At 41.4% G+C, this 13,840-nt stretch overlaps 1 protein-coding gene across 1 annotated transcript; it reads left to right on the forward strand.

The window, feature by feature from the left end:
• Positions 1-441: 441 nt before the first annotated feature.
• On the forward strand, positions 442-4,674 carry LOC103431641 (E3 ubiquitin-protein ligase ATL6-like). The gene is made up of 2 exons (XM_029105655.2): positions 442-610; positions 3,455-4,674. The coding sequence occupies exons 1-2, from the start codon at positions 442-444 to the stop codon at positions 4,129-4,131; spliced, it is 846 nt and encodes a 281-aa protein (XP_028961488.1). The 3' UTR covers positions 4,132-4,674.
• Positions 4,675-13,840: the final 9,166 nt, after the last annotated feature.

Here is a 13,840-nt window from a genome sequence, read left to right on the forward strand (position 1 = left end):
TTGCTCGTCTTCTTTCGACGACCCTTGGTTCTTCTTCGACAAAACTTCAACGGCCCGCTCGTCGAACACTACCTTCAGGTCCAGGTCGAATTCGTACCTGGAAAGAGCAGCGTCGATTGCAAGACCAGAAGCAGAAGTGCCAAGTATAGACATGATGTCCAGCACAGTTGGATCGATGAGCCTGAGTGGAAGGATCATGGTGTTGATGGCCGAACACCAGAAGCTCAAGGCGACCATCAAGAGCTCTCGATCCACGGTGATTTCAAAGGTCGAGAGCTTGATGGTATCAAAGATGCCAAGAGTCTTCCACTCATCACCAAAGTGTGGTTCCATTCGAGTGACCCAAGTAGCCCAGGTCGCTGTGGTCTAAAGCTAGGCTCCTTGGGGTTTGGCCGATTGCCATTTCGACCAGTCGTAACCTTGGAGCAAGGGTTCTAGGCAATGGGCCTTCAACATATGGGTGATGGTTTCTTAGACCTTGTCCTTAAAAATAGGTCCCAGAGTTTGGTGGAAGGCGCTCGAGTCATCCTCGAATCAGATAATTTTGATGGCGTTCCGATCGATAATGTCTCGGCATTTGTCGCACTCCTTGGCAAGCTTGGTGATAAAGGTGTTGGCAGCTATTGATGAAGACTTGGAAATTTTTCTAGGTTTCAAAGTTAGGTTTCTTTTATGGGTTTGAGAGCAAGTGGCAAGGAATTCTGGATTCAGTATTTAAAAAAATGAAGGGTAAATTCAACCAAAATATTTCTTAATCATGGCAGATATTTGAGAATCCAGGTGAAAAGGCTGAAAAGCTCGCGGTTTGAGGATGCACAATTGCATGTAACAGCGAGTTTAATGGCGAATGACATTTCAATATCAGCACGCCTTAAAAAGGCCAAAAGGCTCGCAAATTGAGGTTGCATGATTGCGTGTGACGGTGAGTTTAATGGCGAAGGGACGTGTCAGTGTCTGCACACCTCAAATGTCATTATTGAGAGACAAACGTACCAAGGAAATGCCACATGGCAAGGAATCTGATAGAGTTCAGATTGTGCAATCACACCTAATAAATGCGCCTAGGTGGTTGGGATACTCAAGGTTTTTTAGTGTTCTTCAAGAATGTGCTAAGGGTTCATTTCGCTTCTTCAAGGTTGAGGCTCGACCAGAAGTTATAGATTGAACACCTCAGAAGCGATGGGGCAATGTTGGGCCCAAAATATTATTTTAGGCCGAACTTAGAGTTATTCTCGGCCTAGTAGCATTCATATAGAATCTTGTCGTGGGCTATCCAGTAAGGGTCGGCTGAATCCTACTACGAGGAGGATTGGTTTAGATAAGGGTGAGATAGTCGAAACCTAGTGCAACAAGGAGTCTTAAAGCTAAGATTGAGGATGCTGAGAATTAGGGGATGAATCTGGTTTGTTAAAGAGTTTGGTTCAAAGTCTTAGGGAAGTTAGGATTAGCCGAGACCTAATCAGATTAGGTTGAGGAGTTCTAATCCGAGTATGATTCTAGCTCGGCCATGAGGGGGTTTGCTACTATAAATAGAGAATGGAGTGCATCATTCAAAGCCCCTCCAATTCAACACACGAATTGCCCTACGCAAAGCTTCTCAACAACCTGAGGTTTTAAACTTCTCCTCTTTCTTCCACCAACACATATTCAATTTAGATAAACAGAACTTTGAAGGCAACCGGCAACATCTTCAGTTTGGATAAACAACATTGGAGCCATAGAATTAGCCGATCAAGGAGCACCTTTAGTTTAGATAAACAAGATCGACTGGTTATTTATCCAAGTCTCGGTCGACAAGGATTTTCGAGTCCTTGTTGGTAGAGATCATCTCATCAACCTTCTCGGAGAAGTGAGGTGTTACAGGTTACTAGGCTCGGCACGTTGAACGTCGAGTTGTTTTATGATTGGATATTCACAAGTACATTTTAGAGTTCGGCCGAACCACATTTACAATCAAGATATACATCTCTTTCGATTATTTGTGTCGACATAGTCTGGTGCCAATTCAGCATACTTATTCTCTCACGAATATAATCATCTTAACCGAACCCAGCACCGACAATTCATGAACTTCGCAAGACTAGAAGCCTTATCTTCAGGCTCTAGAACTCGAAGGTCAAGACGTGTTCCTTTTTCAACTGCAGTCGCGAGATCAAAAGGTCAGGAGCGCGCTCAACAAGACATCAACATATTTTACTCTGCGGCCAAGCTCGACCGTCGAGTTGGCATGCCCCGCACATAACTGAATGACGTAGTTAGCTCATTAGTTACTCGACCTGGGGACCACGTAGACTTTGTAGTTTTTAAGGTTAATAGTATCCTAAATCACAAGAAACCGTAGAAAATCTCATCAAACTGATAAGAAACAAGGTCAATATCATTGGATGAGACAAAATACTAATGCCGTGGGATTATTGTCTTCTCTTGTAAAAGCTGAAAGAAAGCATGATAACATAATCCAATCCAAAACTGGTCAAATTTGTCATGATGAGTAGGAATACCGTGAATGTGATGAGATGAACAGTGACAGAGCTGTTTCAATCTTTTAATCGGTTTCAGCTTTTGCTCATCTCATCACTCTCACTCAAAATCTCACTCAACTTATATTATTCATTTTCTTATCTCAATCTCACTAAGTTTATTAATAACAATTTTCACGAAATGAGTTCAGTGCTACGTGTATATTTTGACATAATAATAGAACGTTATATGCGGAAGACTTACACATTATTTCATAGAACGAAGCTGTCCGGGAACAGTAAATTCATACGATATAAGTCGTTTTCGCGCCCATAGGTTCTGATTTCCTCTTTTTAAGCCAATTTGTAGGTCCACGTAGAATCATATTCTTTCAGACAATCTTCTTCTTCTTCTTATCCCTTTTCACATCCCATCACTTTTGCTCTCCTCCACCGTCAGATCACATGACTGTGTCACCTACTTTTGTTTCAATGTGTAATCCGAAAGAGTTGAGACCCCACACGAATCGCCTTCTTCTTGCTCCCCAAGCAAAGCAAAAAGAACACCCCATCAGCATTCACCACCTGCAAAGCCGCCGTGTACTCTCGTCCTGCCACATGTCACTACTTCCTTCCTCTTAAGTAATAATATTATGAACAAACTTCACTCACTGCTGCTACTAACAGAAGCTGCTGTCCCACCAACTGTTGTGCCAAAATGTCACACCATATGACATGGATCTTCAATCTTCTCTTCCTCTTCTTGATCGCCTATCCTACGCCGGCCAATGCCCAGACCGCTGAGTTTCACAACAACGGCTATGGCTACACCGCCAATTTGAACTCTTCAATGGCGGTCGTTATTGTCTTCCTCGTCTTCGCCTTCTTCTTGATGGGCTTCCTCTCCATCTACATTCGCCGCTGCGCTGAGTCCACTGACATGGAATCCGCCAGAACTCGAGCTCCGGCCGCCGTAGGAGCTTCCAGCAGGTGAGGCCTGGACCCGGCGGTGATCCAGACTTTCTCGATCCTCGTCTACTCCGCCGTCAAGGATCTAAAGATCGGCAAGGTATCTCTGGAGTGCGCGGTGTGCTTGAGCGAGTTTGACGACTTCGAAACGCTGCGTTTGCTTCCTAAATGCGACCACGTCTTCCATCCAGATTGCATCGACGCCTGGCTCGCCGCTCACGTGACGTGTCCGGTTTGCCGCGCCAACCTCACGTGCGCCGAGTCGAACTCGCGAGCGACCGAGCTAAACGCCAATTTAAACCCGGAAGATTCGAGTTCAAGGAGTCCGATTGAAATCCGGGAGGTACCAAAAGACGCCGTTGTGCTCATTGTGGATGAAAACCAAAGAGGGGGCCCAGAAGCAGTTGAGGTAGGGGACCCACGAAGGAGATCAGGAAAGTTCCTTCCTGAACTTCCGAGATCGCACTCGACGGGTCACTCGCTGATCCGACCCGGATTGGACACTGAGCGGTACACGTTGAGACTACCGGAGAAGGTGAGGAGGCAGGTAGTTTCGAGCGGCAACGGCAAGCTGACACGTTCGACTAGCTATGACATCGTTTTGCGTCGCCTCGGGAGTTCGAGGAAGGGCTATAGGTATGGCGGCGGTGAAGGGAACAGCAGTGTGGATAATCAAACCAGTTCGACCCGTGGGTGTTGTTGACGACGCCGTCGTTTTTGCTGGAGGAGGTTCCGTTATCGTTAAAACTCCTAAGGGTGGGGGTGACGGAAATTTGGTGTCTGGGAAGACGCCGTTTCAGTCTGAAAATGCCGTTGGATTGTCTTAAGGATAGAAGAACTTAGGCTGCTGAAAAAATCAGGTGCAGTTCAACCAATCACAGCTGGAAACGTATTCAAGTTGTGATTAAAAAATCAATTACTTGGATATGTGTTCAATTGTGATTGGTCAGCAGCATGAGATGCTATTGATTTTTCAGCAGCCAAGTCTCGTTCTTGTCTTAATGTCAAGACAAAGAGGTCTAAAGAATCGATATCATTTTTCTTTTAAAGGGAGACAACTGATGGCAAGCTACGATTATCCATCTCTTCCGGGAGCCGAGAAAAAGAATTGATATCTTGTTTGCCTATAATTTTTACATTTTTTTTGTACATGTGGATTTTTAATTTAGTTTCTGAATTATCACCTAAGTGAAAATTGAGTCTTTAAACTATTTTTTCAAAAAAAATAGTCCTTGAATTATAAAAATCTAACAATTACAACCCTAATATTAGATTTAAAGCTACTATATTTAGTTTTCCGTCAATTTAAGTCACGTTACTTACATGTGATACACATTGGTGACACACCCCAACCAGAGTCGAGACGTGTTAGGCGTCACGTAAGGGTGACGTAGCCAAATGCGCAACAGAAGTGATAATAATAAGAAAATGCGAATAAATAAAAACCAAAACTGAACTTATTTAACTAGAGATAATATGTAAGTGTGTGAAGGTGATCAAGTATAAGATACAAGCATATCAGAGCGTAGGTAAAATGAAAGTGCAGTCGAACTAACTAAGTACTAAATATACAAACAGGGAGAAGATCCCTACGGTTATTTATGGAAACATCAAAACCACCATGTAGTCCTTTTGAGCCACCAAAGATGAACAGCTACGTAGAACCTAGAGGCTGTGTGATAATTCGCGAGTCACCTACGAGTCGGAACCACCTATTGTGGTATGTACGACAAGCTGGCACCAGACTTGAATCCAAGGTGAGCGTGCAGTGCAGGACGTGAACAATCACGTGAAGACTGGCTATAGCCCTAGGCGGGAGCACTAATACCGAGGTGCAACCATGATGAGCTCTAAGTAAATGTGTGCATACCAATGTAATACAACCCATTCAATTAGATAATACTCACCTGAAGCTTACCTGAGTCTCTGCAACATCACACAATACAATTCACAAGTGTAACAATGCAATATTTAAAATATAACTTATTTCTACATGGCAAGCAAAGCATAGTTCCATATATATATATATAAAAAAAAAAAAACAAATGCCCACTCACTGATAGGTAGCAAGATCGTAGCCCCCTAGCTTCGCTTGTCCACGCTCGTCCTTGGGGTACGTCTCACCTATATACGATACAACTATTTTTACGTTAATTAATTAGCACATATATGAAATCCAAGAATAACTCCTCATAGTTTGCTCAAATGTAAGAATTGAATATACGAAAGTGATCTACTAGATGATACAAACCCTCATGCGAAGGCACATGCATAGCACACTGATGGAAACCCTAACGGCATTAGGAATATTCCGTCAAAATAGGCGAAATATTCTATTAAATGGTAATGGCATTACCTAATGCCGTTAGAATATTCTGTTAAAGTTAACAGAATATACCTTCTTCTTCTCCTGTCACCCGCCGATCTCCGTCGTCCGCCGCCGCCAGTCGCCGTCTGCACAGGCCATTTTCTGGAAAATTTTCAAAGCTTTATATCTACTTCATTTCTTAACCAAAATCCATGAAATTTATATAGATTTGAAGGTCTCAAAGAGTAGAACACGTTCGTACCTATTAAAAGTCCAAAATCCAACAAAAAACGATCGGAAAATTCCTTGGAAAATCCGACCAACTCCACAACTCTTCCTTACTTATTCCGACATCCATTCCACTCCCAATCTACTCTAAAGTGCTAGTGAAGTTGCATAGAGACCATCTCGATCCTCAAAACCTTGTAAATCATCCATGATCGTGCCGGAGCAAACTACCTCCTCGTCGGAGCTTCTGGTTTCCGAGCTAAAACTTACCAAAACAGAAAACTAAGGGTATGGTGGTGATCATGTGGTCGAGAGGAGGATGGTGGTGGTTTCCAAAAGTTTGATCCGTGTGAATTTGATGATGGTTGTGTATGTGGGGTGTCTTTGTGTACGGAGGGAGAAGAGTCGAGAATGAGAGAGAGAAGGAAGAGTGAGTGAGTGTGTGTGTGTGTGTTCTAATTGGCTAAGAGAGAGAAAGATAAATTTAATTGGCCCAAAAGAAGAAAAACAAATTATCTGATTGGGCTAAAAGAAATAGGAGCCCATATAATTTGTCCACAATTTGCCCATTTACGCACCTAAATAATCGTAACTTTTTCGTTACATCTCCAATTCAGTTCTAACTCACTTCAACACACTCATGACGTCGAGTACGATTTAATTACAACAGCGAAAATAATAATTTAATACTGCATATACACATCCACGTCACTTAGCCAACGAGGGCATATTTGTCACTTTACACACTCGAAGGAGAAAATTATATAATAAATTGGGACGGGTCGTCACAGTCTACCCCTTTAAGGAAATTTGGTCCCCGAAATTTCAGCATAACAAATCAATAATCAAAGAACAGACGTGGGTATAAGTCCTACATACAATCTTCCGTTTTCCAGGTAGCTTCCTTGACTAAGTGGTTCCTCCACAAAACTTTCACCATGTGAACGGCCTTGTTCCAGAGAACCTTGTCTTTCCAATCCAAAACCGTCACCGACTTCTCATCGTAAGTCAAGTCTGGTTTAATCTCCAGTGGCTGAGGAGGAATTACGTGCGATAGATCAGGGACATATTTACGCAGCATAGACACGTGAATCACGTTATGCACATTTGATAATTCTGGAGGTAGCTCAAGCCGATAGGCAACTTCACCAACTCGGTCGATGATCTGATAAGGTCCAATATAGCGAGGACTTAACTTACTTTTCTTTCCGAACCATACCACACCTCTCCATGGTGACAGCTTTAAAAATACCCAATCTCCAACCTTATATACCCAGTCAGTTGAATGTATATAAGCGATACTCTTTTGTCGATCCTGGGCCGCCTTCAAGTTAGCTTTAATCACCAAAATATTCTGCATGGTCTCATCCACAATCTCAGGGTCCACTAGCACTCTCTTACCAACTTCAGACCAACATAACGAGGTAAGGCATGGTTTACCATAAAGCGCCTCAAATGGTGACATGCCAATGCTAGAATGATAGCTATTATTATAAGCAAATTGGATCAAAGCTAAACGCTTATGCCAAGTGTCTCCAAATTGCAAAACTGAAGATCTCAGCATATCTTCTAGTGTCTGAATGGTTCTCTTAGATTGTCCATCCGTCTGAGGGTGATAAGCCGTGCTATAAAACAATCTCGAATCTCGAATCATGATACTCACCGGAACACCATGATATTTGACAATTTCATAAATGAACCGTTCTGCCAACTGACTCAACAAGTAATTTTCTCGAAAGTGTATGAAGTGTGTTGACTTAGTGAGTTGATCAACTATCAACCAAATACCATCATAACCATTCCACATATGAGGTAACTTGTACATGAAATCCATGATAATATCTTCCCATTTCCGCTGAGGTATAAAAATTGGCTGTAATAACCCAAAAGGTTTCTTCTTTTCTACCTTGACTTGCTGACAAAGTGCACAATGACTCACGTGTTTTGCAATTTCTCTTTTCATACCAGGCCAATAATAGAAAGGTCAGATGGTGTGATACATCTTGGTACTCCTAGGATGCATCGCATATGCTAAAACATGTGCCTCATCAAGTATATCTTTCTTTAATTCTTCAACATTAGGCACGAACATTCGGTCACCCTGCATCAGCATACCATCAGAATTCCTAATCCTGAGATCTTTCTTTTTCCCTCTAGACACTGCTTGTATTAACTCCTGAGATTCCAGATCATTCGCCTGAGCTTCGAGTACACGATCCAACAAAATTGGCCTAACTTGAAAATTAGCAAGTAGAGCTTCCTGGTAATCTTCCCTTAATGTGACTCCAGTAGATCGCAACTCCATCAAGAGTGGAACACTGCGTGCATAAAGTGTATTGAGTCTACCCTGGGATTTCCTGCTTAAAGCATCAACTACAGAGTTTGCACAACCAGGATGATACTTAATCATGCAGTCATAATCACTGAGCAACTCAACCCATCTCCGCTACTTGAGATTAAGATTTTTTTTAGTAAAAATATATTTAAGACTTTTATGGTCGATGAAGATCCGACATGTTTCCCCGTACAAATAATGCCTCTAGATTTTCAATGCAAAGATAATAGCTGCTAACTCGAGCTAATGAGTGGGATAATTCATCTCGTGGGGCTTTAACTATCGTGAAGCATACGCGATCACCCAGCCATGCTGCATTAGTACACAGCCCAAACCATTTAAAGAAGCATCACTATAAATCTTGAAATTCCCACTGTCATCCGGAAGTGCCAACACAGGTTCATGAGTGAGGCAATACTTTAGTTTCTGAAAACTCTGCTTATAAACATCATTCCACTCGAAATTAACTCCCTTCCTGGTTAACTTTGCCAATGGCAGAGCTATAGCTGCGAAGTCTTTCACAAAACGTCGATAATAGCCGGCTAAACCTAGAAAACTTCATACTTCCATGACAGTATGAGGCTGTTCCCAATTCTCTACTATAGCTACCTTATGAAGGCCCACAAGTATACCCTAGGCTGATATCACATCCTCAACAAAAACAGGATGTCCTTGATACTCCCAACTAACATAACAAGTCTCGCATCTAGGCATGGAAAACTCCAACTCATAACCGAGGGAAGTAAGGTGTGGTTGAGGCTTTTAAGCAAACATATGAGAAATAATAGAATGTGTGGCACCTGAATCAATTAATACTCTAGCAAAATGACCAAGAATATTCAACGTACCCATAATCAAATCAGGGTTGCTCTTAGCGTCTTGTAAAGTGATGTCGTGAACATGGCCCTGCGCCTGCTTCCAACCTCCACGACCTCTATTTCCTTGATTACCTTGTCCTTAACTAAGCTGATTAGGCTACCTCATCGAACTAGCACTACTAGTAGCAACATCAAGGTTCTAGGACTGTCTTCCAATATACCACTGTGGTCTACCACCCTGATACAGCGCATACGGTGTATAGCCTCCCTAGTATTGGGGATAACTACCTTGATAATATGGATCAGCTGGATACTGGTATACTCCCCCAGAATGTAGAGCTACATCTCCCTGATAGTGGTAAGCACCACCATAACCTATCAGAGTATAGCTACTACGTCCCTCAATCTGCTAAAGAGAGACTGAAGGTGGTAATACAGGAGGCTGAGGTTTCTGCTAACTCTGCGGACACTGGTTAGCCCTATGCCCCATCTAACCACAAGTGAAACATCTACCACTACCACTTTGTCTACACTCCTCAAAATGACGATTATTACACCTACGACAAAGTAGAGCACCAGAACTGTTAGGATTTCTCTACCTCTGAAATCAAGAACCATCTGTAAACCTGTCACCCCTCTGCGGCATAGCAGAATTAGAACCACCACTAGATGAATCAGAACTGTTGCCACTTCACTTAAAATTTTGTGTTTTACGGGGACCGTAGGAGGACTGCCCTTTATCTTTATTAGTATTATGTTTCTAAGCATTAACTTTTTCTTCCTCCTCATCACTATCATCTGGAGCATTCTCGGAGTCCTCAACTAGGAGTAAAACATCGAAGAATTCTTGATATGTAAAATAAGGAGTCGAAGTTGCCATAGAACCTAACTTCTTGCGAGTACCCTTCTTAAAACGTCAAAGCATCTCAGCAAGATTTGCAACAATCACTGGACAATATCGGGACAAATCAGTGAACTTTCGATGATACTCAGTGGCTGACATTTTCCCTTACTTGAGTTTTGAGAATTCATCCCTCTTATGATCCAAATGCTCTAGAGGTATAAATCTCTTCTGAAATATATGCTTGAAAATCTCCCAATTTGTGGCATCTTCGGCTGACAACGGATAGATTCCTATTTCCACCATGATGCAGCCTCCAAACACAAGCACCAAGTGGTTGTCTCGACCCATCTGTCCTATAAAAGATTTCCATGTCGCTGCATCTCCCGAAAGGTTTTCTCAACATGGTCAAGCCAAAGCTCAGCTCCTTCGGACCCCTTATTGCCAAAGAAATCATTTAGCTTTAAGTTATATACAGTCTCCAAGGGAATCCTCTAGGGAGGATAGAGTGAGGACTAAATAGCACTAGAAATAGCTTCACCAAGTTGTCCAATATCTGGAAAATCAGACTCAGAAGAAGTACGTGGCTCTCTACGAGGCGACATGGTTCTGACATAAGAGATAAAAAAATGATTAGGACTTATAACACAAATGAAGAACACATGACTGCCAAACCTAGGCTCTTATACCAAACTGACATTCCCCAATCGGAGTCGAGACGTGCTGGCTGTCACGTGAGGGTGACGTAGCCAAATGTGCAACAGAAGTGATAATAATAAGAAAATACGAATAAATAAAAACCAAAACTAAACTTATTTAACTAGAGATAATATGTAAGTGTGTGAAAGTGATCAAGTATAAGATACATGCATATCAAAGCATAAGTAAAATGAAAGTGCAGTCGAACTAACTAAGTACTAATTATACAAATAGGGAGAAGATCCATACTGTTATTTATGGAAACATCAGAACCGCTGTGTAGTCCTCGTGAGCCACCAAAGATAAACAGCTACCTAGAACCTGGAGGGGTGCAAAACAGAAGGGTGAGTGGGCAAAAACAAAACATTTGAAAACGTATTTATCTTTATGAACATAATAACCCCTCTCTATAAAACTCGTATAGTTTCCAGAAAATACTACTACGTAGGTATAAAAACCAATGCACAAGAGCAGCGAAAACTGAAGTATGCCATACTATAATATCTCAGCAATAATAAATGCAAGCTAGGTGTGAAACCAATATAAAATAGTATACCAGTCAAATCCAAGGTGAGCGTGCGATGCAGGAAATGAACAATCACATGAAGGCTGGCACTAGCCCCTGGCGGGAGCACTAATACCGGGGTACAGCCCTGATGAGCTCTAAATAAATATGTGCATACCAATGCAATACAACCCATTCAATCACATAATACTCACCTGAAGCTTACCTAAGTCTCCGTAGCATTACACAATACAATTCACAAGTGTAACAATGTAATATTTAAAATGTAACTTATTTACTACATGGCAAGCAAAGCATAGTTCTATATAAAAGCGTTTCTAGAAATTGTGTGTATATATATATATAAACAAATGCCCAATCACTGATAAATAGCAGGATCGTAGCCCTTTAGCTTCGCTTGTCCACGCTCGTCCTCGGGGTACGTCTCAACTATTTTTACGTTAATTAATTAGCACATATACGAAATCCAGGAATAACTCCTCATAGTTTGCTCAAATGTAAGGATTGAATATACGAATGTGATCTACTAGATGATATGAACCCTCACGCGTTGGCCACGCGCAGGCACGTGCACAGCACACTGACGAAAACCCTAACGATGTTGGGAATATTCCATCAAAATAGGCGAAATATTTCGTTAAATACAATGGCGTTACCTAACGCCGTTAGAATATTCCGTTAAAGTTAATGGAATATACCTTCTTCTTCTCCAGTCTCCGCCGCCTGCCGCCACCGCCCACCATCTACACACGCTGGTGTCTGGAAAATTTTCAAAGCTTTATATCTACTTCATTTCTTAACCGAAATCCATGAAATTTATATGGATTTAAAGGTCTCAAAGAGTAGAACATGTTTGTACCTATTAGAAGTCCAAAATCCAACGAAAAATGATCGGAAAATTCCTTGGAAAATCCGGCCAACTCTGCAACTCTTCGAATTCACATATTCCGACGTCCACTCCACTCCAAATCTACTCTAAAGTGCTAAGGAAGTTGCATAGACACCATCCCGAGCCTCAAAACCTTGTAAATCATCTGCGATCGTGCCGGAGCAAACTAACTCCTCGTTAGAACTTCTGGTTTCCAAGCTAAAACTCACCAAAACGGAAAACTAAAGGTATATTGGTGATCATGTGGTCGATCGGAGGATGGTGGTGGTTTCCAAAAGTTCAATCCGTGTGAATTTGATGATGGTTGTATATGTGGGGTGTCTCGGGTGTACAAATGGAGAAGAGTTTAGAAAGAGAGAGAAGGAAGAGTGTATGTGTGTGTGTGTGTGTGTGTGTGTGTGTGTGTGTGTGTGTGTGTGTGTGTGTGTGTGTGTGTGTGTTCTGATTGGCTAAGAGAGAGAGCTAATTTTAATTGGCCCAAAAGAAGAAAAAAAATTATCTAATTGGGCTAAAAGAAATAGGAGCCCATATAATTGGTCCACAATTTGCCCATTTACGCACCTAAATAATCGTAACTTTTTCGTTACAGCTCCAATTCGGTTCTAACTCGCTTTAATGCACTTGTGACGTCGAGTACGATTTAATTACAACAGTGAAAATAATAATTAAAAACTGCATATACACATCCACATCACTTAGTTAACAAGGGCATATTCGTCACTTTACACGCTCGAGGAGAAAATTATATAATAAATTGGGACGAGTCATCACATTGGAGTGTAGATTGATAATTTTTCATAAAAAATAGTGTATGGAGTTAACTTTGTTGGGTAAATTAGATATTAGATTTGCAATCTATATGAAATGTTAAGAGCTTATAGGTGAGAAAATGATAATATTACACTCTAAAATGTGTCAAGTGACTTAAGTTGACAAAAAATTGGATAAAATAGCTTTGAATATAATAATAAGGATAAAATTAGCAATTTCTAATAAACTTAGAGGCTTATTTTACCGAAAAAATAATTCAATGACCTAAATTTCACTGAGGTGATGGTTCAAAGACTAAATTAGCACTTCACCCTCTTGTATATAATGTTTAGCTTGGAACTTCATATTGGACCATTGGTTCAAAGACTAAATATAATTTTATTTTGATTTTTTTTTCTCTATTGAATATAATTAGGGTAAATTACATAGTAACCCCTCATGTTTGAGGTCTATTACAACCCCATACAACAACTTTAAAACATTTCACTTTCATACCTCACGTACTATTTTATTTCAAAATAATACATCCGTTACATTCTCCATCCATTGATCCGTTAAGCGCTGACGTGGCTGCCACATTTATGCTGATGTAATTGCCACGTGGAAAAAACATAAACTTTTATACATTAAAATATTATAATATTAACCCTATTTAAAAAAAATAAAAAATAAAAAAGCTGAAACCCAGCAACCCATTCCCTCGACCCTAATTCACTCTCCTCACTCTCTCTCTCTCTCGAACCCTAAACCCCCTAAAATCCCCAGATCCAAAACCCACAAAATGCAGCTCTACCGGCGCCTTCCTCCCCATGCTCACACTCCTCACAACCCTCACCTAAGCGCACAACTTCATACACTGCCAATCCATTTCCGCCATGTTATTTGACCCTTTCTCTGACCTCTTCTACTACCTCACCTCCACCAAGGACCGATCGGCAATACCCAACGCGGACTCCGACCCATCCCTTACCTGATCCAACCCAGCCCATGGAGATCG

Source organism: Malus domestica, chromosome 01 (genome assembly GCF_042453785.1).
Source record: "Malus domestica chromosome 01, GDT2T_hap1".
Lineage (NCBI taxonomy): Eukaryota > Viridiplantae > Streptophyta > Magnoliopsida > Rosales > Rosaceae > Malus > Malus domestica.